General features: G+C 48.2%; 5 protein-coding genes and 1 long non-coding RNA gene across 8 annotated transcripts; 3 read left to right on the top strand and 3 right to left on the bottom strand.

Annotated features, from left to right (window-relative positions):
• Positions 1-789: 789 nt before the first annotated feature.
• LOC6500798 (translational regulator orb2) lies at positions 790-16,558 on the bottom strand. Of its 3 annotated transcripts, XM_001953903.4 has the most exons (10): positions 15,973-16,558; positions 14,572-15,147; positions 6,398-6,611; positions 4,213-4,781; positions 3,364-3,500; positions 3,037-3,280; positions 2,243-2,979; positions 1,995-2,175; positions 1,547-1,932; positions 790-1,485 (listed from the first exon to the last, which is right to left on the bottom strand). In XM_001953903.4, the coding sequence occupies exons 2-10, from the start codon at positions 14,587-14,589 to the stop codon at positions 1,011-1,013; spliced, it is 2,961 nt and encodes a 986-aa protein (XP_001953939.2). In that variant the 5' UTR covers positions 14,590-15,147; positions 15,973-16,558; the 3' UTR covers positions 790-1,010. The 3 variants fall into 3 exon arrangements, with proteins under 3 accessions (XP_001953939.2, XP_044574266.1, XP_014766728.2); XM_044718331.1 differs by lacking the exons at positions 14,572-15,147; positions 15,973-16,558 and having other exon boundaries at positions 6,398-7,319; XM_014911242.3 differs by lacking the exons at positions 6,398-6,611; positions 14,572-15,147; positions 15,973-16,558 and adding an exon at positions 4,949-5,537.
• Positions 5,853-6,444, top strand: LOC6499777 (40S ribosomal protein S10b). The gene has a single exon (XM_001953904.4). The coding sequence runs from the start codon at positions 5,854-5,856 to the stop codon at positions 6,334-6,336; it is 483 nt and encodes a 160-aa protein (XP_001953940.2). The 5' UTR covers position 5,853; the 3' UTR covers positions 6,337-6,444.
• LOC123258391 lies at positions 8,230-10,907 on the bottom strand. The gene is made up of 2 exons (XR_006508051.1): positions 9,038-10,907; positions 8,230-8,975 (listed from the first exon to the last, which is right to left on the bottom strand). It is a non-coding gene; the product is annotated as an uncharacterized LOC123258391 (long non-coding RNA).
• A 772-nt stretch (positions 16,559-17,330) lies between the features above and the next one.
• On the top strand, positions 17,331-20,251 carry LOC6499778 (cell division cycle protein 16 homolog). Its single transcript, XM_001953902.4, has 6 exons — positions 17,331-17,524; positions 17,580-18,090; positions 18,143-18,425; positions 18,484-18,741; positions 18,795-19,443; positions 19,499-20,251. The coding sequence occupies exons 1-6, from the start codon at positions 17,429-17,431 to the stop codon at positions 19,856-19,858; spliced, it is 2,157 nt and encodes a 718-aa protein (XP_001953938.1). The 5' UTR covers positions 17,331-17,428; the 3' UTR covers positions 19,859-20,251.
• Positions 20,252-20,388: 137 nt separating this feature from the next.
• On the top strand, positions 20,389-22,096 carry LOC6499779 (hatching enzyme 1.2). Its single transcript, XM_001953901.4, has 2 exons — positions 20,389-21,629; positions 21,694-22,096. The coding sequence occupies exons 1-2, from the start codon at positions 20,811-20,813 to the stop codon at positions 21,934-21,936; spliced, it is 1,062 nt and encodes a 353-aa protein (XP_001953937.1). The 5' UTR covers positions 20,389-20,810; the 3' UTR covers positions 21,937-22,096.
• Positions 22,097-22,658: 562 nt separating this feature from the next.
• LOC6500797 (outer dynein arm-docking complex subunit 1) lies at positions 22,659-24,549 on the bottom strand. The gene has a single exon (XM_001953900.4). It carries the CDS (start codon positions 24,400-24,402, stop codon positions 22,750-22,752), a length of 1,653 nt encoding a protein of 550 aa, XP_001953936.1. The 5' UTR covers positions 24,403-24,549; the 3' UTR covers positions 22,659-22,749.
• Positions 24,550-24,571: the final 22 nt, after the last annotated feature.

The raw sequence follows: 24,571 nt of genomic DNA, 5'->3' as shown, positions 1-24,571 counted from the left end.
AAAATAATGTGGGACATAAATTATAGGGGGCCTTAAGCTCTCTAAAACTGAAACAGCCAATAAAGCTAAAGAAAGATACTTTTCTTAAAACAAAGTTCAACAATCATCAATCAGGCGTAACGCGTAGGCGTTAAACAAGGATAAGCTTAAAACTAGTTCAAAACAAAAACTAAACAGAAAAAAAAATAATATATAGAGAAAATGAAGTTCATAACAATTCAATGAGTGACAAAAAAAAATTAAAGGGCGACTGGTTAAGTTAAACGAATTGACAATTTTTAAAATGTCTTAAAAATTGAAATTCCATGATGATAAACGCTTTGCGGACAATCCAAAAATCATAATTACTCGCGGCAGCCCCGCTGGGCATGGCTATGTAAAAAGAAACCATATAAAATTTCTCAGTAATAGCGCAAAACATAACAAAAAATAATAATGGTAATAAGTCCTAGCCTGCTCCTCCTGACCTGGCCCTCTCCTGCGCAGATTCGTTCGCTTAAAATTAGACATATACAATTAAGAAGTATAAGCTGCTTCCTTAGCAGAAACTTAGAAGTAACATAACTAGTTAGGTGATGATGAATGAGTGTGGTTAAATAAACTGCCCAGTTCGTTCATCTTTCGTTTGAGCATTCGAATGCCAGCTCCAAATGCTGATATGTAGCATGATTATCGAAAAATAGTATGAATGCGTTGTGTATGAGTTGTGGGGGTCCTGTTTCCTTTTTCCTCTTTCGTGTTTCGTGTTTTAAGACAAAAACCAATTTTCCTTAAAGGAAATCCAAAGTGTAAGCTTCATATCGTACTGGTCTAATATACACATCAATAAAATTGTGGTCACAATGATAATGACGGCGATGGTGAGCCCGGATCTGCATCGACTCCATGATTACGTCTGCAAATACGTCAGGCCCCATTTCTTCTGCGTTGCCTAAAATTCCGAAATTTCTCACCTCGTTCTGGGTGTCGAAATATCCGTTAAAACGGTGCGGATAAAAAGCCGCAGCAGTCTAGATCGTCTGATGTTGATGGAGCTGCTGCAACTGTTGCTGTTGCTGCTGCTGTTGTTGCTGCTGTTGTTGCTGCTGCTGCTGTTGCTGTTGCTGCTGAAAGTTGTACAAGGATGCAGCCGTTGCATTTGCGGCTCCCGAGTTGCCCATCAGATTCAAATGATTGTGGGACTGCGACTGCTGTTGCTGCTGCTGCTGCTGTTGTTGCTGCTGATTGGCATGTTGATGGAGCTGATGATGCTGCTGTTTCTGTTGATGATGATGCTGATTTTGATTCTGTTGATTGTTCTGGTGCTGGTGTTGAGGGATCTTATTCTCGCCGCTCACACTGCGAGTGTACGACGACAGCGAGACGGTTGACTGGGATGGACCGATGCCCACCAGGCTCTGCGATTTCGAGTTACGGGTCAAGGGTTTGTGATTCTTGACGATGTCACAGCTATGCTGCCATTGCCAGCAGCTGCGACAGAAGTATCTGGAATAGAAGTAGCTTTCCTTTAAATATATGATAGTCATTTAAAACGGGATATCCTTACCGGAAACATGATAACTCCCGACAGTAGTAGGGGCCATGTTGAACGCCACAAATTGAGCAGAGGGCATCTTCGAGGTACGGGTCTACCTGCACCTTCTTGGTGAACTTTGTGGTTCGAATTTCGATGAAGGCGGCCGAAACGGCCTTCATGTACGAACGAAAGTTGCTGAAAGTTACTCGTCCCGAGCCGATTGGATACTTGTACTTGTCCGTGTCGATTCCGGCGTATAGGACGCCATCGAACAAGTCGTCCATTATCTTGCCCAGGCCTTCGGCAGTCAGCTTACCATGAAGGGCGCCCACAAAAACTGTTTTTGTTGGGTCCAGTTTCTGCGAGCTAGAACGTACAAAATTTGAATCCGCTATTATCCAGGGAATGACCTCCACCTGGATTGACAAACGAAGGACATTTTAAAAGCTTTAAAAGAAACCAAGCTCATCAGACTTACATCCTTTGACTTGATGCGACGCGATGAGATCTTGAAGAAGTAGTTGCTACCGCTGTGAGAATCATCCACCTGGACAACGCAGGCCGAGAGCAGAGCCTTAACCTGCTTGTCAGATTCAAAAATGATGTACACATAGCCTTTGGGCTGCGCTGCCTGCTGCTCCTTGCCGGGCCACTCCACCCTGTCAATTGTGATGTAGATTTGATTTAGTCGGATCTTTAATCTGGTAGTCCCTACTCGGTACTCACTTGATGGAACCGAACGGCTTAAAGATCTGAATGAGCGACTGCTCACTAATGTCCCATGGTATGCCGCCGAGGAAGACCTTGGGAGAGTAGTTGAGCATGCGGTGTGAACGCGGCGGCAGCTGCCCGCTCCAAGTGCAAGTTGCATCGCACAAGGCCGCTGAGCTCCTGTGGAACTTGGCCACGCGATCCAGATGCCCGTCGTTTGTGGTCCCGCCAACGCCGCTGGCCATTTCGTTGGTCAAGCCCAGTCCATTGGCTGTTCCTCCCATACCGACGCCCATTAGGTTGCTAAGATTGTTACCCGATACGTTGCCGATGGCCCCGCCGGCATAGCTCTGCAAAAGTTGGTTGAGCAGCGGCATTTGCTGCGTCTGTGCCTGCAGCAGCTTCAGGGTGTTGATGCGCTGCAGATTCTGAAGCTTGGCCAACTCCATATCAACGCTGGCAAAGTTCTCCAGGTTGCACTGACTGAGGCAGCTATCATTGCCTCCGCCGGCCGATCCTAATCCCACGCCATTGTTGGGCTCGAAGTTCATTTGTTGTTGGCCATTCGCGTTGGATGTCAGTTGCTGCTCGTAATTTCGGTGCATATTGGCATATTGATGCTGGAGCTGTTGCTGTTGCTGCTGCTGGTGTTGGTGATGATGGTGGTGTTGCTGCTGCTGCTGCTGTTGCTGCTGACGATGATGTTGCTGCTGCATCGAGTTCATTTTGTTACTATTCACGGAAAGTAGATTCTGCAAAAGTGAAATATAATCATTTAGATGCAAGCTATTTGAATTTGAATGGCCTACAATCATGTCCAGCAAGTTGGGCTCGTTGATCGACTGGCTGCTGTTCTGGCTCTCTGGCGAGTTAGAACGCGTGGAGGCGTTCGCCAGACTGAATCCCAATCCGCTGCCATTGGAGTTGCCCAGGCTGGTATATCCTTGCTGCTGCTGCTGCTGCTGTGTAGTCTGCTGAGGCTGCTGGTGGTATAGCATCGAGTTCATCGAGTCCATGGACAGTCCATTGCCGCTGGACGAGTTGCTGCTGTCGCTGCAAGGTGGCAAGTAAGACCAGTGTCCCCCCATTAGTGTTATTAACCAGTTGGGAGAAGAAAACGTGCTAAGTTGTATTACCTGACTAAAGGTGAACTGTGAAAGGAGCGATTGTAAATAGATGTAGGCGTACTTGGCGATAAAGGTGCAGAGCAATCGAAGCTGATGTTTGTTCTTTGGAAAGCCTTAAGTGGGTTACTTTGTGCAACATTTTCAAACTAAGTTTCGCCAATTCGCCCGAAAAGGAAAGAAAGAATATGAAAACGAATAAATAAATTAAAACGAGGAAAGGAAACGGCAAACGGTAACAATAACAGAGAACTTCGTGAACCGAAGTTGCAATATCCTTGTAGGGCTATCTATAGCATACGCTTACAAGGATATTCCAAGAGGCCTATATCTCTTATTTTTTATACAAATAAGACAAAGCCTTAACTGTCAAATTTATTCAGATTTTTTGTGCATTTTTTTAATCGAAAGCTTTACCAAAATATTAATGGATCCCATTGTGAACACTCGCAGATAATATTTAAGATGTTCTGCCAAAACTTTTGGAAGACTATTAGATTAAAACCTTAAAATTTGGTAATATTTTAGGAACTGTACAAACTGTATCAGACAATAGAGAAAACTGTTGATTTTCGGCTGTCTAAATGTAAAATTTCAAAAGGGTTGACAATCATACACAAAGGGACAGCGATAGTGGAGAGGAGGTAGAAAAATAATTGAAAATTGAACATTTTTAGTTTTTGGTTTGAGGGTTGAGGGTTTTAGGGGCCCAAGTACAAGTACAAGCAAGAGGTTAAGTTCGGTGCATTCAGTGCGGTTAGAGGTTGAAAAATAGAGGTCTCATCTCCAAGGATGGCAGGCTTTAATCAAAACTTCAATTCAAATAGTACATGAACGGGGGATGGAGTCTCCTCCGCTTACCTGGAAGTAGTCGAAACTGGACTTGGTGCCCGGCGAGGCCGAGGACTGAGTGGAGCTGGGCGTAAGTGGAGCGTAGACCGCCGCGTTGGCCGACAGTTGGACGCCAACACCATCGCCAGCAGCCGCGGCGGCAGCGGCAGCAGCAGCGGCTGCCGCACTGGCGAGCAGCAGATTGTTCACGCCGCTGCTACTGCCGTTGCCACCAACGCCGACGCTGGCCGATGCGTGGCTCGCGGGGCTACCGCCCGTGGCTGTGGCGGCGGGTGTTCCGGTGCCGGTACCCGTGCCAGTGCCTGTGCCGATGCCCGCGGCTCCGCCCTGGCCAGATCCTGCTCCCAATCCCGCCCCAGCTCCCACTCCCATCACTCCAGTACCCAGTGCTGCACCTGCGGCCGTTCCTCCTGCTGCTGCCACTGCGCCTGCTACTCCTCCTCCCGTCACTGCTGCTCCGCCACCGCCGCCGCCTCCTCCTCCGACTCCTATGCCCATTGCCATGGCCGAAGTGGAGGGACTCTGGCCTATCCCATTGCTGCCACACAAGCCCAGCAGATCGTTCAATGTGATTGGATCTGCAACGAAAAGGGAGAAAGAGGAGAGTTGGGGTTGAGTGGAAGGTCAACAATTATCAAGGAAAGTTTCCCCCAGTCGTCTCGATAAATCAAAACTATTGGCCCCTCAAGGACATCAAGGACTCTGCAAATATTCGAGGCAAAAAATGCTAATAAATTAAGCGTACTGCAGTTGCTGTTTGTGTTGCCCATGTTGCTCTGGTTGTGGTTCTCTCTATTGATGTTGCTGTTGCCATTGCTGTTGCTGTTGCTGTTGCTGTCGTGGTTCTGGGTCGTGTTTTGGTCTCCGTCGCCAGCAGCCAGCCTACCAAGGTCCTTGCTGTTGCTACTGACATCACTGTTGTTGCCGCTGCCGCTTTCGTTGGCTATGTTGTTGCCACTGACGGTGCTGACGCTGCTACCGGTGCTTGCATCGCTGCTGCTGTCGCCGCCATCGCACTCGCCTGTGCTGCCGAACTCGAAGGAGTCCTGCGGAGGCGGTATGGCCACCGGTGGCTGCTTGCGGAGGAACAGCTTCTCAATGCCCATCATGGGAGCGGCACACACCTATCCCTGTTTATTCTGTTTCCAGCCGACTACTTGGATTTTGCGGTGAACCTGGGTCTGCGTGTCTTCTGCTCTGTGCTCAGAGTCGTATTTTGGACAGTAACAATTTTGAGGAGATATTTAAAATTTGAGTGCTACTTAAAAATTTAGTTGCGCTTCTGGGTTGCAATCTGGGTGGCTGGCAATTTTTGAATTCGAAATGGAAATGAAAATTTTTGGCCGCGGACCTCTCTTGCGGATGGCTAGAGTCTAAGGTCCGGTTGGAAGAGACGTGTCCTGATTAAACTAACTTAATAACAATAATTAACAACAACTGTGTACGAATTATGTGTGCCGACTTCTAAAAGTAAAAAACGAATGAAATGCTTTCTGCCTTGATGTTTGACATTCTAGAGCCCGAACAGTTGACAGCAATGTGAAAGTATCAGTTTATCGATTCGGCTCCGTTCTCCTGGAATCAAAAGGCTTTCTGACAAATCATTTTCCTACTTTCATTTCATTTTCATTTCGAGTTCAAGACAAAAGCATGTTTATGCCGAAGGAGCACCGCATCGCCATCTACGAGTACCTCTTCAAGGAGGGCGTCATTGTGGCCAAGAAGGACCAGCGCGTCCAGAAGCATCCCGACCTGCCGGCCGTTCCCAACCTGCATGTCGTCAAGGCCATGCAGTCCCTGCACTCCCGCGGCCTGGTCAAGGAGCAGTTCGCCTGGCGCCACTACTACTGGTACCTGACCAACGAGGGCGTCGAGGAGCTGCGCTGCTACCTCCACTTGCCGCCGGAGATCGTACCCTCGACCATGAAGCGCCCGATGCGCTCGGAGGCAGTGCGTCCGCGCAGCACTGCCCCTGGCTCCCGGGGTCCTGGTGACGCTTCCAAGACCGGCGACGACCGCTTCGCCTACCGACGCGGTCCCGGGGCCAGCGGCTTGGACAAGAAGGGCGACCTCGGCCCCGGCTCTGGTGAGGTAGAGTTCCGCGGAGGATTCGGTCGAGGTTCCCGCAACTAAACGAGTCTTCTATCTTGCCTATCGGAGCAGGGAATAGCCTCCTCTATGGAACCCCAATTACCGTTTATAAAGTTGATTAGACCATCATCGTTGTGCCGGGTGAGAATATCGTTCTGGTTCTGCTGCTGCAATTGGTGGTGGTGCTGCTGCTGCAGCTGCAGGTGGTGCTGCTGTTGTTGGTGGTGCTGGTGTTCCAGGAATGAGCTGATCGTGGTGCCTCCGTTCAAGGCTCTCATGTTGACGCCACTTCCAGAGCAGTCGGGGGTGGTGTCGAACTGGAAATATAGATAGCAAGGAGATATTATGGTTGGGTGGTTTGGGGGGCAGGACATCGTGAAGGAAACGATTTGAGCGGTAATTGTAATAAAAACGGGCGACAGTTGGCGAAAGTTTTATTGTGTGGAGCACACACTCCGCCTGGAATGAAGCCTCCCCCTCGGGCGGCAACTAATGAATCGTTTATCTTTCACATTTCTTGCCACATGCCAGGCGGCAGTGGGCGATGCCGAAAGGATGCAACAACGTAGCAACCGCACGAGGACAGGCAGCCACAAGGAGTCGGCTCCTCCCCACACCTCCCGCATATCCCAGCAGCACGCCACATTCCCCCATTTCCCAGCCAGCACCGCACCCTCCGTGTCACACTCTCTCCCGCCTCTCAGCCCTGCCTGGCTGAAGGACTCTCGAGCGCCTGGGTGCAATTAAAAGCGCATCAAGTGTCAGTGGAGCACACTTAAAAATGCCAAATTAGTGCAAATATTGTTATCAGGCACTCACCAAACAATTTAGCGCAAAATGGCGTACAGCTCATTACGCCGGATTAATGCAGTCGCCCCGAAAGCGGAACAAAACTGAACAGGACGAGACTGGCCAAAATGGAGGCGGAAACAGGGATGAGCTGGTGGTCAGCTTATTGGCGGAGTGATGCTCCAGTTACCTACAGATCCTTGACTTTAAAGATCAATAATCACAGCTATCTATTTTTCTCAAAAACTGTGCTAGAACTTTAATTAACTTTGAAGAACTCATTTGCTCGGCGGGTGGAAGTGATGCGATTTTCCGGAGAGATCCCACACCAGTTCAAGATCCTACAACGATGACATGGCTTGGCTGTAGACATCCAAGAGGGACCAAGAGCTGGGAAGGAAAAGAACTTCCCCTCGGAGGCAAGTTTTGAATGCCGGAGAATGGAGCGACAGTCGACGGCTTCCTTAGTCTTTGTCAAGTTGTCACAACTATGTTAAGTACAAAACTTGCTATGGATTTAAAAATTGAATGACAACTTGATGAAGGTACGTGCAAAGTCGGAAATGGAACGAACAACCACACGCATGGCAATCATCCTGCCTACTCACACCCACCCACCCACACACAGCCCACACCCACGTACGCTTCCTGCGTGTGAGTCACAAGGATGTGAGTGGACAAGTCAGCTCGGCTGAGAGGCGGCAGTATTGTGGCCTGTTGACACACACACCCAAGAATGTGTGCAGGATTTTAGACTTTGTTTCTGGCCCCGCCTCGTACGTAACACCACCCACAGACAGTTACAACTTGTGGCAGGCGATAAAAAAGCGGCGTCAATGAATGCAAATTACAAATAGTCTTGAAGCTATTTTGTAATGCCGAGGCCGCCTCCTCATCCTCATCCTCATCCTCATCCGCATTCGCCGTCAAAAATGGCAGTAAGACGCTAAAAGCTTTCGCTGCCGGAAATGGAAAAGGCGTCAAAGAAACTAACGAGCCTCCAAACAGCAATGCTTCCGACATCGAAGCAGGGATGCTCTTTTGGTCATCGAAGAAGGAGTCTGTGCTCTTTTAGGCCCAAAGGTTTCAGATCCTAGAAGTATTTAGTAGTAGATAGTCACCTCTTAATGTGTAAACTGTAGTATCTGTGCTCTGGACAGGATTCTCGTTAGCCACAAAAGTAAAAAGAATGAACATAAACAACGAAATTGAATACGACAAAAAATCTTAACCACCCCTTGACGCACAGATAGCACCCTGGCCTATTGACTGCTCAATTCCGCAGACCCCATCACGCTCCCCTTCTCGGACAGGAGGACATCCACATCCACATCCTCTCTATCGAATGCGACTTCTTTCCTGCTGCGGTTGCTCCTGTCACAGCCGGAGGGAGGAGGGGGCTCCTGCTCCGTCCTTGCTTGTGCTTGGCTTGTCTTTTGTCGTCGAGGATTTGCAAAATTTGATTCAATGGCGTGGCGACTGCTCTCCTCCTCCGGCACTTTTGCATTCTGCCAGCTGATTGCTACATGGAGATATTCGGCATCTCTCTGCGTCCCAGTCAGAGACTCCGATCCGATCCGAAGATGTCAGCCAAGGGACCGGGCCACGCCACCCATAACTCAGTAGTTATTTATCCAATGTCCATTTGACTTGGCTTTTGTGCACTCGCTCTGCGGCTCCTTGAAAAGGCTGGAGGCAGGAGGCAGGAGGAGAGCTCCAAGGAGATGGCCATTCTCCTTGCCTTTAGTTGAGATTTAGTTTTGGCAAGCGATTTGCCTGGGTTGTTTTGGGTCTGGCCTGCATTTTAGCGAACACATTCTCCCCGATGTCCTGGGCCGGGTCTGAGTCCGAGTCCGAGTCCAAGTCCGAGTCCAAGGCATGGGCATGGGCCTCTGTAAAATTACAAGTTTCTGCTTTCAGAAGTCATACAAATTATTATGTTTGCATCGCTTACAAACACTTATTAGATGTTTCGTCCTGTTTGTGCTCTGGCTGCCATAGGTCCTGCTGTTCCTATTCTTCCGCCATTGCTGCTGCCCCAAAAGGGTTTTCGGCATTAAAATTTGATGGCATGTAGTGATAAGCGTTCAATAACGATGTTGTCCATGTCGTCGCCACTCCATCGGCCATGTCGGATGGGGCACTTCCCTTCTGACCCTCCTTCTGCGGGCCACTTCATTCGATTCGTTTCGATTCCCCCACAGCAACAGCAGCAGCAGCAGCCAGAGGTTAATGCTCAGTTGTAATTTTTTATGGCCGATTACATGTTGCCAACTTGTGGGCGAAAAGGAATCGCACAAGGACTGCTGCCACTGGGGTGGCCGGGTTGCAAGTCCATAAAGGATAAGAGTTATGGCCGAATGCATTTGAATTTGCCAGCGGTAATAGAGTGTTTGCATATTACGTGGCGGGAGTGTTTAAATCCCCCGAAAGCCAAGCCACCCATTCATCCGACGCTCAGCAGATTCTGCATCGAAAATTTATGAAGCTGGGGATCTACAAATTGAGGAATTTCATGGACATATGCCCGAGGGGAAATCATCTGATGGGTCTTTACAATATATCTGAAGATTATAATAAAGAGCTGGCAAATTGGAAGGTTATTGGGTGATAGAGGGATATATCTACAGTCTTACTATAATTAACTAGACTAAGGATAACTGAAATCTTGAAGCCCTGACTTCTAACACAGATCCTTAAATCTCAACACCTGCCGTCCTGTAGCTTAATGTTTGCAAATTAAAAAGCATTCACCGGAGTAGAATCCGCCTTGAAGCCTGAACTTTGTCCTGGGCCGTGGCTTGGAGGGCGATGTGGGTGACAGGGATTCGATAAGATGCAAATGCCTGCAGGACAACCGGGTTGTGTTGTTGTATTGGAGGGAGGATGGCGGATGGGGGCGCCTCACTAATGCAGTGGCATGTAATTGCTGCGCCTACGACTATGCAATGGATCCTGTTCCTCTTCCTGCACCGGCTGCTCCTTTGGCCCGTTCCACAGCTGTCGCCTTGTTTGTATTGTGCTGCTTTAGTGCATTTCATTAAACGCCAATGCCCGGGCAAATTGAATTGAGTTTCGAGCATCGGCACATCGCAAGTTGATTTCAGCTCTGACGCGATGTGTAGTCTTCATATTTACATAACTGCATGCCATTCATGGCCTTCTCGTTGTGCTGTTGTTGCTGTTGTCTCTGGCAATATGAAAACAAGACATTAAATGCCTTTCTGGATCAAAACTCAACTATCAAAGCGCATGCAGACGTCTTCGCCGTACTCCTCCTGCTCGCCTGCCCGCCTCCTGCTCCACATCCTTTGCGGAGTCAGTCGCAGTTGCAGCTTCCTTTCGCATGCAGCCCATCCATTTAATAATAACAATATCGTAATTCAGGCAAGTCTCTGACAGCTCCACCACTGCCAGCTTTTACATGGGCGTAGTCCTACCTCCTGGGCCCGCTTCCCCAGGCCCCACAATATAATCTCCGCACCCACCACCCAGTCCCGCAAACAAACGAGAGAAGCGTAGCGACATTTCAGTTTCAACGGCAACATTTCCGATTCTCGGCGCTTTGTTGTCGTTGTTATTGTTTCTCTCGGGCAGGGATCCTGGGGGCTTCAGCTGGCTCTGGGACTGGGGGATCCTGGGGTGGACTCCTGGGGTATGGGGGCCAAGCAGCCGTCAACAGGCATTCAATACGAGTACGTGTGCCTACAACTACTACTGTTCCTGTGTCTGTGTCTGTGAGCGCTAAGTGGAAATAAAACACGCGCTTTTTCCGCACTGTATTATCTGGCAGGGATCTGCAGCTCCACCTATAACTTATATACAGCCCATACAATATACATGCATATATAAATCGGTGCTATCATGGAGAGCAGGCTACAGGATGCAGGATGGTGGTGCACATTTTTTAGGCAGCCCACGAGGCGAAAAGGCGAAACTTTTCCGGGGCCTATTTAAAAACAGTAACACCACGAAGTTGCCATCCTCCCGGGACGGGAACAACATGATAAATCTGCAATGCCCTGAATGGAAAGAGAAGCTAATCATTTTAGGCTAATTTAGGAGCAAGTAACTGCTCACTTTCTTTACATATTATTTCTCCACCAAGTCCCCTTGGTCTTCCTGGAACTTTTCTCGACCTAAGGACATTGGGAAACCTTTTTAGTTCTCGGGTCCTGCAACAAAGTTTGGAAGACCCTTGCTAGGGTATACAAAAAACAAGAGGCGACTCCGACTAGGCTGGCCTTTTGTGGTTGCCTTTTGTTGTTGCTGCCACTGCTACTGCTGTTGCTGTTTGCTTCTATTTTCTTTTGCCGCATTTTTGTTCGCTTTTAATGATAACGCAACAGCATTGTGTACATGCCCCGCTGCCGATGCCGCCGCCTCCTCGGCCACCTTTCGTCATCCGCCCCAAACCACAAATGCTGGCAGAGCCAGGAACCAGAAACCAGGAACCAGGAGAGGATCAGGAGGCGCAGGATGCGGAGCAGGCCACCACAACCACGCATGCCATCGCTGCCAATGCATTAAATGCTAGTTGAGCCGAGTGTGCGACGTCTGGCGGAGTAAATTCAATTGAATTTTGCACTCGTTTTCTGTTTTTCAGTTTTCAGTTTTTCAGTTTTTCATTTTTTCATTTTTTCATTTTTCCTCCCATTGCTGGCAGTAGTAGCTGCTGTTATTTTTTTTCCGCCTGATTTTCCTCCTTTTTTTTCTCATTTTTGTTAAATGCCAGAGGCTCATATTGCACTGGGCTACGCCCTAATGCTCCACACCACAAACACCCACCATTCCAGGCTTCAGGATCCAGGATCCAGAGCAGTGCAACAAACGCACCCTGGTTGATATTTTCTTATTGTTGGAGTTGTTATCCTTCGGGCTGGCGGCGGGCGTGTGATTTGCTTGGTATCGACATTTTAATGATGTGCCTTGGGGCTGCTGCCTCTTTCACCGCATTGTTGAAAGAGACGACGACGACGCCTTGGCCGCCTTGTACTTTTGGCATTTGCGCGAAATGTCGAGACATTCCAACAGTCTGCTAGGAACAGGAGGCAGGACGCAGGAGAGGCGCAGGACGAGCAAAACTTAGCCCAGCCTGGACATCGTAAGCTGGCAGGAAGCAGAGGCGGCCTGCGGCAAATACTTAAGTATACATAACCAACTGTTAATGCCGCCCCAGCACAATGATTTGCTTGAAATGATTCCAACCCACCGGGAACCACCGGGGGGTGGGTCGTCCGTCGTCCGTTTATCCCATTCGAGTCGCATTCCCATTTCATTCCGGTTTGGGCTTTCCCGTAATGCCAATGATTCGCCCTGGCTGGTAATCAAATTTGAGACGGCTAATAACTGGCAATTGCAGACGCTAATTTTGGCATTAGGAGAGTAGAGAGGCATGTCCTGGGTGTGTAGTTTAAGCAACAGGTAGTCCTTATAGTCCTTATTCCTTAACTTATAGCATAGGTCTTGTAGTACAAATCTTTCTGAAGATCAAAGCTATAAAGCCGGATGACCTATACTGAACCCGCTTAGTCGTGGATGATCCTTGCAGAGCATCCTGCCCCGAGCAGGACAATAGCAGAGCCAGAAAACGATGTCACAGTGGGATATGGACATGCTTGTTGCAGAGCAGGCACATCACACATCCCACAGCTCCAAATGGGAAATAAAATGTTCAGCACTTCTTATGACCGACAAATTTTCCGTCCCAGACGACCCAGCCGGCCCCCCCAGCATTATTTATAGGCGTTTTAAACAGCGGGCAATGGCGCAATGGCAAATAATGTTGAAAAAAATAGGATATATAAATAATAGAAACACATAGATGCTAGGAGGGAGGGAAGGACATTAAGTACACGCCACGTTGGCATGGAGTGGACGCATTTTAGACATTACCAGGAAATAAATATGAATGTACTGGCGTAGTGGCAATATGGAAATGAAGGTTGGAACCCCCCCAAGTGGGGCGGGGATAGACTCGCTGCATAGACTCTGCTTACACGACGAAATTGACATTTTGCATTTAGTTATTCAGTTGGGTCTATTTTGATCCTTTTTCCGGCTCTCGGCTCTCGGCTGGCAGCCACAATAAAATGAGAAGAAAAATTGCATAATAACCCCTTTGAAATCGTCGGATTATCCTTAAATATTTGTGTAAACATTGTAACAAATGCGCAGCTCCATTGTCAGCCAACTCGTGCCATGGATTCAGCATCCTCCTCCTCCATCCTCCATCCTCCACCTCCTTTCCCAATCCATTGACGTAGTCAAGGCAGCTTCTCCTCCGCCCATCCTGTCGTCAAACGCCTGAATGATGAGCAATAGACGGGTCCGGGTCTCCTGTCACAGTCGACAATGAGCAACTTTTCAGGAGGAGCAGGACGTGGCAAGGATGCAAATGGATGGGGGGGACGAGCAGGCAGGCAGCACAATGGGACCAGACCAAGTGCCCGGGGAGCGTCTTGAGAAACCTGTCACACACATATTGACAGCCGCTTTAGGATCGTTTAAATCTAGTCGAGGGTCGGGTCACGAGCTGATTCGGCTAGGCTGGGTTGGCATATGCGTGTGGGCGGAAAGGATATTGTAATGATTACGACCCCTGCCCATGAGCGAGATCCCTGGGAGGTGAAGGGCAAGCGCCGCCTCTGACATAATTTTGATGTGTATTGCCATGAAGTCGATTGTCTGGCAACATAATTAATTTTATTGGGGATAAAGTGAGCTTAAAAACGACAGGCTATTATTGGGGGCTGCATCATTGTCATGAGAAGTGGTTCTTGAAGTAAAGGACTTCTTTTCAGCCATGATTCTCGAATAATATGGAAATATGTTCTCTGCCGAGCTTCTATACGCTCCTTCTCGTAGTCTCCCGCCTTTAAGATACTTTTCTCTTTAATGTATGGAGTGTCCTGGCGAGGCAGGAAGCTGGTTTCCTCATCATCCCTTCCTCCCCATCCTCCCCAGCCCAGTGCCGAGTGTCCTAATCGAATCATCTCATTTAAGTGAATTAAAAAACATATAAAGGCGAGCGAAATTAAATCACGCAACTATTTTGCGCAACAAAGAGTACAATTAAATGCCTACCGCCCCGCCCCGCCCCGCCCACTTTGTCTCCGGCAAGGATATCGAGATGGCGGCGCTGCAGTGTCTGGGCGAACAGAACGCCGCAAGTTTAATCGAATTTAACTACTCATAATGTGCAACAGACAAATGGCAGAGCCGTTGGTGGCAGTGGCACGGATGGGAGGTGCCACCTCGGAGGGAAAGAAAAACTCTCAGAAGTGAGGCGTAAAGTTTGGCACTAATCTGATTAGGATCAGCCAGCCAACTCACTGCTCCCAATTGGGTAGGTGAGCCAGCTGATGCTCCTTCTCCTGCTCCCGCTCTGTGTCCTTCTCTCCGCTCAAATCCTGTCTCTCCAACTCGTACGTGAGCGTTTCAATTACCGCTCTGGAGTGCGAATGGGTTTTATTATTATTTACATACCTGTTGCAGCAGGGGCATTGTTTTGGATAAAAATTCCAATTTCCACACTTGTTCACGTTGCTCCTGTTCGCTGGTGTTGGTGTTGGTGATGGTGTTCGTGTCCGGGTTCGTGATGGAGCCTTCGTCCTTCGTGCTGGGGCTCTCGGCTCGGCAGCATCCGCAACTGACAAAGCGGCAAAACAGATGTCACCACTTCCGCGTCCTCGTCCTCGTCCTTTCGCCCACTCCCGCGCCGCCTACAAAGGCTCCAACGCTCTGCTCTGCTCTCGCGCTCCTGGCTCGTGGTTCCCGGCTCTCTCTCGGCTGCGCAGAACGTGTATGTGGTTGGAGTCCGATACGACGGTTCGATGGGGGCCTTGGTTGTTCTTGTTGTTATTGCTCTTTTGCCGGGTCGTGATTTTTTTTTTGTTATTATTTTTGTTGCTTCTCGGTGTTGGTGCCACAGGATGTGGAGGAGTCTGTGTGAAGGCAGGAGCAGGCAGCGACCCAAGACAGCTGGCAGATGTGGCCGTATCAGCACCAAATAGTCATCGATTCATTATTCCGCCTCGTCAACGATGCAAATTTCTCGATGTTCTGGCGGATGATACCGGCGGAAGGGAAGAGATAAAAATACATTAGCATAAGCCAGTAGTAGTTCGTCACCTATTGGACCCGCCACCTGTCCTTTGTAGTTTCGAGCCCCCCAGGACCCCTAATTCATTGTCTCTGAACCGAGTCAGTGAAGCAAAAAGCACACGCGTACGCACTTGAGCGTTAAATGCCGCAAATCGATCAAGGCGTATCCCTCTCACTTTGCCTAACTGTAATTAACTGTTATCCTGAGGGCTGCCCATCATTTTTGTCGCTTACTCAGAAGCAGGAACTATGCATTATCCTCGCCTGAGGAGGGGGGGAAAGGTCTAAGGGGGAGCTGTGTCCTTAAACGGGAGGCAATCCTTTCGGAAGCTGTGTGTTGAGCGAACCTATTATTAGAGCCATAAATCAGCATGAAATGAGCAGCAAAACCAGCAGTGAAGTCCCCCAGTTGGAGTTGGAGCCAAGCCCTGTCTCGCTCTCTCTCTCTCACTCTCTCTCTTTAGTCCACCCATTCCTCTCCTGCATTGGAGCCCCCGCCTCTGTCTGTCTCGCTCTCTGTGCGTACAATAATGGGCAGCGGCGATGGCCACTAGTTGTTGTTGTTTTTGCATTGTTGCTTTTCTGCCAGAGAGATGACGTGAGCCATGTAACGGCACTTACATAGTAGTAGTAAGTAGTGGAAGTTGTAAAACACGCACTGCGAGAAAGAGAACGAGAACGAGAATGAGCCGCGGCCTATTTGCACATTGCACTATGTTTCGAAAGTTCACTAGTAATATTAACAGGATTCAGCGTTTTTTGCCGGCGTCCCCCAATACATACCCAGGACACTTGGTGGAACACGCTCCTGGCGCATAAATTCGTGTCAATTTAATTTTAATTCCGCACCCGCAATCGCATCCCGTTCCTTTTGTCGTCGTCCGCCGATTCTTTTCTTGCCGTGCGTGCCAAGCACATTTTTGCCCAAAACACACACGAGCACGCAGGAACCGTTAGTTGGTCGCTTTCGTTTGGCTTTTCTGCTCCTCCTGCTTGCTTTCTTTTCCTTTGGCCCCCCCCAAGTCCTACTCACGGATGCATCTTCTTATTGTTTAACTATTTCTTTGTAGAGTTGCCAAAGCCAAATGGAAGCCGAAAACTTGAAACTTTTCAAATAGCTTTATTTTTGAGCGGTCAGGCGGTCTGAGGTCCGCGCCTAAATAGCACGAGAGCTTGGCGTCGGTTTCATTTGGTGTCACAATATTTACTTCTCACAATACATAAACTAATACCATCTGATGATATTTTGCTCGGCTTTCGGCGCTACAGGGCTTTGGGCGATTTCCAAGAAAAGCGGCGCCAGAACAAAAGTCTTGTCTCTATTTTTCGAAATTTTATTTAAACGAGATGAGACTCTTGCGGCCAGGCGTCTAGTATTTGTATTATAATTTATTTTTATTCCATTCTTAAGACTATTTATCCGTTATGCCGCGCTTCCACTAGTTCGAACTTGTTCGGCTGAAGTTCTGTAATGGAATGTAACATGTATGTAACTGTAAATCCGTCGGCGTCGGCATCGACATCGGCATCCTTCCACCAACAGCGAACAGCTGTTGGCTTCGTTCCACGAATAAACTTCAAGGAAGTGCAGAGAGAACTTATGGGGTGTTCTTTATATTAGTATTTATACCATTGAAACTGATTTACTATACATAGTATGCTAAAGCGTAAAGGATTCTTCTACTTTTTCGGAGTTTCAAAAAGCTCAAAAGCTGTTCGCACTCAAAATGTCAGAAGAAACGAAAAAAAAACTGACATTAAGTTATCCTTGAAAACTTGTCATTTGTTAAGTTTCTATTTTGACACTGTTTCAAATATCATTTCAAATCGATTGCATGTCTAACGACCTTAATCCCACGGATATTTCTCACAGTGCAATCGATTACCGTTCGCTGTACAACAGCTGTGCTTTGCAAGGTTGCCATATTGCTTTAAAAAGCTCAATTTTTATTTCCTAAATACTATACATAGTCATAAGCAAACTAATTCAAAATTATTCAAACTAATAGTTCTTTAAATACGTGAATTAGGTATATATTCCCATATCGTAGCATTTATACGAAACTTTTATATTTGGACTGCCCAAATCACGGCATTGCCATCATGAAATTTCTAAACTTTCAAACGGCGCTTTTATCCCAGATGGCGCTCAAATTGCGGCGTCACTCAGCTGTTTCTTACATTTATATTGAATCTTCATTACAGACAAATAATAACTTAGATTTTATCGCTGATTAAAATGCCGGGAGACGCAGAAAACACGAGTACCGACACCACAAATGACCAAATCGACCTGTCCATGTACCGGAAGCTGGTCAAACAGTTTATTGACATGGTAAGTATTGACAACAGCCGGCTTGGATACTCGTAACATAGCTTTTGCCTTTCAGCGTCGATACTCCTCGGCCCTTTTCTGGGCGGAAAAGGTGGCCGTCCTTAGCGGCCAGGAGCCCCGGGATTTGTACTACCAGGCACAGTGCATGTACCTGCTCGGCGAGTTCCATCGCGCCGCTCACACCATTCAGCACCACAAACTGGAGAAGAACTCTCTTCCCTGCTTTAATCTCCTCCTGGAAAGCCTCTATGCAGCGAAGGAGTATGGTGAAGCGGCAACTGCCATCCAGAATGTGGAGGTGGAGGTGATGACCACGTCGCTCATCAACCAGCCCATGGACGCCGGCAGCGGCTGCTATTTGGAAACCAACAGCGTTTTCGGAGGCGAGGAGAACCATAGAAACGAGCTTCTGGCCTCCATTTACCTGATGAAGGGCAAGGTGTACGAGGCCCTGGATAATCGCGGCATGGCCATGGACTTTTACGTGCGGGCTCTGCACAAATCCATATACTGTTTCGAAGCTCTGGAGGCCTTGGTGCAGCACGAAATGTTGATGGCCTGGGAGGGTGAGAATCCTCCGCCTTTCTTCAGACCAAATAATATATGATTCTATTTCAGAATTCGAGTTGATGCATCATTTGCCTCTAGCCCAGCAATCCAGCGAAACAGACGCCAAGTTTATTTTAAAACTCTACGAGTCTCGGTTGAAGAAGTACTATGAGTTGATATCCGCCAGGAACGCCGAAGAGATTTCGCCGATAGTCAATCCGGATGTACTGAAGTTCATAAAGGAGTTCACTGCCCGAGTGCAGCAAACCTGTTCCTCGGACATACACATGCCCAAAGTAAGCGCCCTCAAGGTGCCACTCACGCCCAGCCAGTTTATGTCTCCTGCCCAGAAGTGAGTTCTTCATTGGAATTTATAAGAATCCTTTATTAAATTTACTAATTCTGACTAGAGTGTTGGATGATCTTAAGGCGCCAACTTTCTCGCTCCAGACAAGTCTGTCCAGAGCCTCCTCCCTCATAGACGCTTCGCAACGCTCCATGTTCGACTCCTCTAGTCGTCGCCGATCGCGCGATTTGGATGCTGACACATTGATTCCTCTGGGGGAGTGCCTGAATCGAGTGCAGCGCAGTACGGACATGATGGCAGCCGAGGCGGAAAAGTGTTTTTACGATTGCGATTACAAACAGTGCCTTAAAATATTAAATGAGTATTTGAGACCCAGACTATCCGGAATTCTGAATATAAAACCTTCTCTTTTAGGTTACTTAAAGTAGACCCTTTCCACAACAACGCCTTGACAATCCAGATAGCTTGCTTGGTGGAGAACGGCGACTTCAACCGACTGTTTTATGTGGCTCATAAGCTGGTGGATCGCTATCCCGACAAGGCGATATCCTGGTATGCTGTGGGCTGCTACTACGACATGATTGGCAAGAGCGACCCAGCCCGGCGCTACTTAAGCAAGGCCACTTCATTGGATCGACTCTATGGTCCTGCCTGGCTAGCTTATGGCCACAGTTTCGCCAACGAAAATGAACACGAACAGGCCATGGCCGCCTATTTCAAGGCCACCCAGCTGATGCGTGGATGTCACCTGCCGCTGCTTTACATAGGCGTTGAATGCGGACTCACGAAGAACCTGGAACTGGCGGAGAAGTTCTTCCTCCAGGCCATGAACATTGCTCCACTGGATGTGTATGTGCTTCATGAGCTGGGTGTGATCAAGTACGAGTATGAGTTCTACGACGGTGCTGCCACAATATTTCAGTGCACTGTGGATATAGTGAAGCAAATGGCTAAGACGAACAATGAGGAGATTTCGGCGCGATGGGAGCCGCTTTTCATAAATCTGGGCCATTCCCTGCGCAAAGTTCACAAGTACGAGGAGGCTCTGTACAACTTTCAATATGTAAGTTCACATTTGGTACCGCAAGGCCTTCGCTTCAATCATATATTCTTTGCAGGCCCTTCTCCTTAAGCCGCAGAGTCCCACCACCTACACGTCCATTGGCTTCATTCACGCCCTGCTAGGCAATCTTGATGCAGCTATTGAAGCTTTCCACAAGAGTCTGGCCCTGAACAGGGACTGCATTGTGACTTCCACTATTCTGAAGAGCTGCATTGAGGATCTGATGGACGACACGGCTACCATAGATGAGATTTGCAGCGCCGCTCTCAAGGACGTGGCCAAAACGATTACGGCCAACAGTAGCCGGGTGCTCAATTCCGATAAATTCAATGGCATGAAACTGAAGTTCGAGGAGGAGGAAGAATACACAAACTCGGACTCCAATATGGTGGTGGAAATGAGCTTCGATACCTAAAGAAACCAAAGGCCAAGACTCCGATCATTAGCCCGGCAAACATGTTCCATGCACTTGAACCTAATTCGTGCCCACGATGGCAAACACAGATGTTTATGCTTCTGAACTGGCTAATGAGCCGGAGTCTTGGGATTTCTGGGCTCTGTTTTTTCCCCACCACCCACAAATACTTATTTGAAGTCGGCCGCCAAGTGATTATAAAGTTTAGTATTTAAGAAACGCGCAAAAAGCCGCAATTGAATCATATTTGTGTGAAGCTGCCAAGAGTGGTTCTACCGACCAAGCTCTCCAAAACCATCAGTCTGTAACATTAGCATGTAGTTTGTATTACTTCGTAATTAAATTAGCCTAGATGTAAACGAGGAATAATATTCCAAAATTTGTGAGCACGTAGCTTCAGGAGTTTTTGAACTTTTTCAATGTCACTTTGCTTTGGTTTATTTTGCGTGATTTCCAAATGAATTATTTAGAAGTTCCGCGTGTGTTTCCACTCCAAAAAGCCGGCAAATTATACCAGAATATCTTCTTCGCCCGGCGAGTGGCATAAATCCATAAAGCTAAGAGGTCGCCGCGATAGTGCTTATCGGTTATCGCTTTGGAGGCGAAGAGAAAATTTTAAATTAAGTGTCGTTAAACTTTTGGATATGCAAACAAACTACTGATACACTTTATGGCAATACTCAGGCGTACCAGAGTAACGCCGTCCAAATATTTACGCACACCATAAGGTGCCATAAAGCGTGAGACAATCCGGCGATGACGTTTACCACTTGGTTGGAGATTCCGTCGAAGGTTTCCGCGTGGAGAACATGTTTATGCATATGAAAGTCGCCGCCACCGGCAGATAAAGGGTCGGGCGCGAACATGCCGGGCCATATATAAATCGGAGTCCGAGCTAGAACCCGACACAGTTCAAATCTACCCACATCCAGGGAAGCCCAAGCAGAACAGAATGAATCAAAAAGTGTTTCTATTACTGGCCTCAGCCTTTGCCATTTGCCAGGCACTGCCATTTGTGTCCTACGATGATGTGGATGATACGGAAGTAGTGGAACTACCTGGAAATGGTCTGGAGGAGCCACCGAAACTTGGCCAGGACATGATCATAGATCTAACTCCGTTCGGGGCGGCTCTATTTGGCAAACCGGATGAGAAGCAAACTGCTGTGCGAGTGGGCAACTTTTCAGATGCGGATGCTGTGAATCCCGAAGAGCTGGGCAACTACCTGGAGGGCGACATGCTGGTGCCCCAAACCGATCTGATCATGAAAAACGGCCTGCCTACCCAATCCTCCCGCTGGCCCAATGGCATTGTGCCCTACGAGATTCGCGGCAACTTCAACTCCAAAGACATGTCCACCATTGAGAATGCCATTGCCGAGTATCATCGCCGGACTTGCATCCGTTTTGTGAGGCGCAGCTCGGAGAGGGACTACATTTCCATAAAAGGAGACAACTCTGGTTGCTGGTCTTCAGTGGGTCGTGTTGGTGGCAAGCAGGAGGTTAACCTGCAGTCCCCAGGATGCCTGAGTCGTCCCGGCACCGCCATGCACGAACTGATGCACGCGCTGGGTTTCCTTCACGAGCAGAACAGGATGGAGCGGGACAACTACGTGGCTATCCAATACAACAATGTTCAGTCCTCGGCGAGGAACAATTTCGAGAAGGCCGCTCGGACGGAGGCCTTTGGCGTGCCCTACGACTATGGCAGTGTGATGCACTACTCTAAGAACGCCTTTTCCATCAACGGCCAGCCCACCATTGTTGCCATGGCAAGTCCCTAATTCTCACTTCCTTTCAGGGAAACGATAATCCTTTTTATACCTTTGATTTCAGAAAGCTAATGGCGCTGACAAAATGGGCCAGAGAAATGGTTTCTCCGACTTTGATATTGAAAAACTGAACCGCATGTACAATTGTGCAACTGTTGGCTCAGCTCCCTATTCCCCAGTTGCCCCAGCTCCAGCTCCTTCTCCGGCCGCAGGAGCTGCTTCTGGAAGCGGTAACCCCATTGTGGACAGCTTCCTTGGCGGACTGATCAGCGGATTGGGACTTGGCGAGGAAGATAAGAAAGAGTAATCTCTGCCCACTGAATCTACTAGTTCATACGGATCATCCCAGCTCGAAACTATTTAATTCATCTCACCTAGAAAATATCTAGCACGAATATCTGAATCTTAAAATAATACATTTAGTCCCTAAAAATGAATTTAATAAACTAGCATGAATAAAACATAAATCCTTAATATCCTTTATTTTTCAAAATCTCAGCTTTCGATACACTTTTTACTGCATATTTTAGTTATTTCTCATTTCTCTCCCGATTTTAAAACAGAATACCATTTATGAATCAGAGAATCAAGCCTCTTCGATCTGCATTAAAAGTTAGAAAAGTTTAAGGAACATGATTTTGGCTCAATTTTTGGTCAAAATCATGATGTTACCCCTTTAAAAAATTTCGAAATATTGGTCAAATTTTTTGTTGTCAGGTTTTGACTGAGAATGATTCTAATCGGAAATCTAGGATAAGGAATGTATGACATTTTTGGATCTACCCAGCGAAGTTATGAATATTTTTTCATTACGAAAAGTGATCAAATTCAATAGAGTGTTAAGTATTATTTTGCCAAGATCCCAACTTTAGATGCACTTCTATGAAGAACTTGGGAGCATCCTTGAAGTTTGAGATTTATTTGGCCCTTTATTGTGGACAATATACTTATGAGTTCGGGGAGGAATTGCATCCACTCCTAACGAACTTCGCTTTTCCTCCCTATTTTTTATAAATAATAAGTTCAATATTTTTGACGAGGGCAGATCGTGTGAAAATTTATTGGACATTAAACCGAAAGAAATGACAATGCCCGTCCAAAAGCCAGGACCCCAGACAAATTACATATGTCGCTTGGCGGCCAGAAGGCGGGAGCGGGGCAGGCGGCACTGGCTGATGCTGTGAAGACGGTACTGCATCTCCGGCTGGGTCACCTTCTCGTAAAGCTTCTTCTTGGCCTCGCTGACCGAGTGGACGAGAACCCCATCGCCGCCCTCGTCCATGTTGAAGGCCTCGCCCTCGGCGCACTCGGGGCACTGCTGGGTCAGGACGATGTCGTTGAGATCCGTGGGCAGCTCGCATATCTTCTCGATCTGCTTCACCACATAGTCGAAATGTGTGTCGTCCTGGCGCTCCATCACATAGACGCTGGCGGTTATTTCCTGGATCCTCTGCTCAAGGAGCCTGCAGAAACGGTTCACATTCACCAGGTTCACGTGGGTGTGATCGCCAAGGAGCTTGGTCAAGGGTGTGATGTCGATGGAGCACATTTCGCAGACGGTCTCCACACCCTGGAGTAGATTCTCCAAGCGGGCATCGTTGGTTTCCCGGGTCTTAAGCAAGTCCCGGTTGGATTCTTGCTTGGACCGCACCTTTCCTTCGAGAGTGTTGATCTGGTCCAGCTGTTCCTCGAGGATATTGGAGTTGTCCTTTTTCAGGGCCACAATATCCTCGAAGAGTCGGTTTACGGAATTGTTGAGCAGTGTAATATGGTAGCTCATCTCGTTGGCATAGTTGAAGAACGAATAATAGAGACTCTCCTGCTGCTGGAACTTCTCGATTACCTCGTCCACATTGTTGGAGTCTGTGTACTCCAGAATCTTGTGCAGCACAGAGTTGTACAAATTGATTTTCTTGTTATGTATCCGCCGGAACTCGTCCCTTCGCTTGTACTCCTTGGGCTGGAGGTCGGCCAGCTCCCGGGCCCTGGACTTGCACTGTAGGAAGGCCGAGTTGTCTCCATCGGCGGCCACCTTTCGCATGATGCCCTGCATCTCTACTCGCCGAAGTTCCTTCTCCTTGGCCTCGCGCTTGGCCAATATGTCTATCTTCTCGTACACCTCGATGCACCCGTCGAAGGTGTTCAGGGCGTACTCGATCAGATCTATGAGATACTTCTTGTCGCTGTTCAGCTTCTGCACCATTTTTGTGTAGGAATCGTTGAAGAAGGTGCGGTGGTTGAGGATGCGGATGAGCTGCTCCCGCAGATCCGCGTTGACCGCCGTGAAGCCACTCTCCTGCCGCATGCCCACCTCCAGGGAGTTTTCGAGGATGTTTAGCCTCTTCCGCGCCTTCCTCACAAACGCCTGGTGCTGCTGGTCTGGAACTGTCAGGCGATTCAGGTTGTAGATCTGCTTATCCATGCGGCTGATCTCGCGGTCCATATTATAGATCGAGGTCTTCAGGGAGTTGATGTTCTGCGAGAGAGTCTCCTGGCACTCAACATGACAACGGATGAGCTCCAAGTACCGCTCGTTACCTTTCTGGTGGGTGGATCCACTGGCCACCCAGATCTGGGCCCTCAAGTCGTTCTTCTCCTGCTCCAGTTGGTCGATGGCCGTCTCGTAACTGGCCTCGATGATGGTGTCCTTCCGGGACTTGAGCTTGCTGGACAGGATCTTCTTGTATTCCCGCTGCCGCTTGCCCAGCTCCTTGTGCTTTAGCAGGTAGCCCTCCAGGAAGGCCGCCTTGTCGAAATGGTTGATGTCGTCCATGGCAATGGCGGAACACTATCTTCTGGAATTTAACCAACCAAAAAAAAAAGTGTTCGAATTATTAGTGTATTGTGTTTGTTTTACAGGAACGTGTTTGTGTAGTGTGTTCTGTGTGTCCTGAGAAAAGTGTATGAGTCAAAAACTAAACTCTTTTTAATACTAATGATTT

The sequence above is a fragment of the Drosophila ananassae genome, chromosome 2L, assembly GCF_017639315.1.
Source record: "Drosophila ananassae strain 14024-0371.13 chromosome 2L, ASM1763931v2, whole genome shotgun sequence".
In the NCBI taxonomy this organism is placed as follows: Eukaryota; Metazoa; Arthropoda; class Insecta; order Diptera; family Drosophilidae; genus Drosophila; species Drosophila ananassae.
The sequence above is the reverse complement of the archived record's forward strand: the minus strand, read 5'-3'. Positions and strand labels throughout refer to the sequence as shown.

Excerpts from the sequence above, each read along its gene's own strand:
- LOC6500798 (XM_014911242.3), bottom strand. The coding sequence starts at position 5,312 with ATGATGGGCATTGAGAAGCTGTTCCTCCGCAAGCAGCCACCGGTGGCC. Across the intron at positions 1,933-1,994 it reads GTCGCATCAAGTCAAAGGAT|GTGGAGGTCATTCCCTGGAT; the intron begins GTAAGTCTGATG and ends TTGTCAATCCAG. Across the intron at positions 1,486-1,546 it reads CGGGAGTTATCATGTTTCCG|ATACTTCTGTCGCAGCTGCT; the intron begins GTAAGGATATCC and ends CTTCTATTCCAG.
- LOC6499777 (XM_001953904.4), top strand. The coding sequence starts at position 5,854 with ATGTTTATGCCGAAGGAGCACCGCATCGCCATCTACGAGTACCTCTTC.
- LOC6499778 (XM_001953902.4), top strand. The coding sequence starts at position 17,429 with ATGCCGGGAGACGCAGAAAACACGAGTACCGACACCACAAATGACCAA. Across the intron at positions 18,091-18,142 it reads AATGTTGATGGCCTGGGAGG|AATTCGAGTTGATGCATCAT; the intron begins GTGAGAATCCTC and ends ATTCTATTTCAG. Across the intron at positions 19,444-19,498 it reads CTCTGTACAACTTTCAATAT|GCCCTTCTCCTTAAGCCGCA; the intron begins GTAAGTTCACAT and ends TATTCTTTGCAG.
- LOC6499779 (XM_001953901.4), top strand. The coding sequence starts at position 20,811 with ATGAATCAAAAAGTGTTTCTATTACTGGCCTCAGCCTTTGCCATTTGC. Across the intron at positions 21,630-21,693 it reads AGCCCACCATTGTTGCCATG|AAAGCTAATGGCGCTGACAA; the intron begins GCAAGTCCCTAA and ends CTTTGATTTCAG.
- LOC6500797 (XM_001953900.4), bottom strand. The coding sequence starts at position 24,402 with ATGGACGACATCAACCATTTCGACAAGGCGGCCTTCCTGGAGGGCTAC.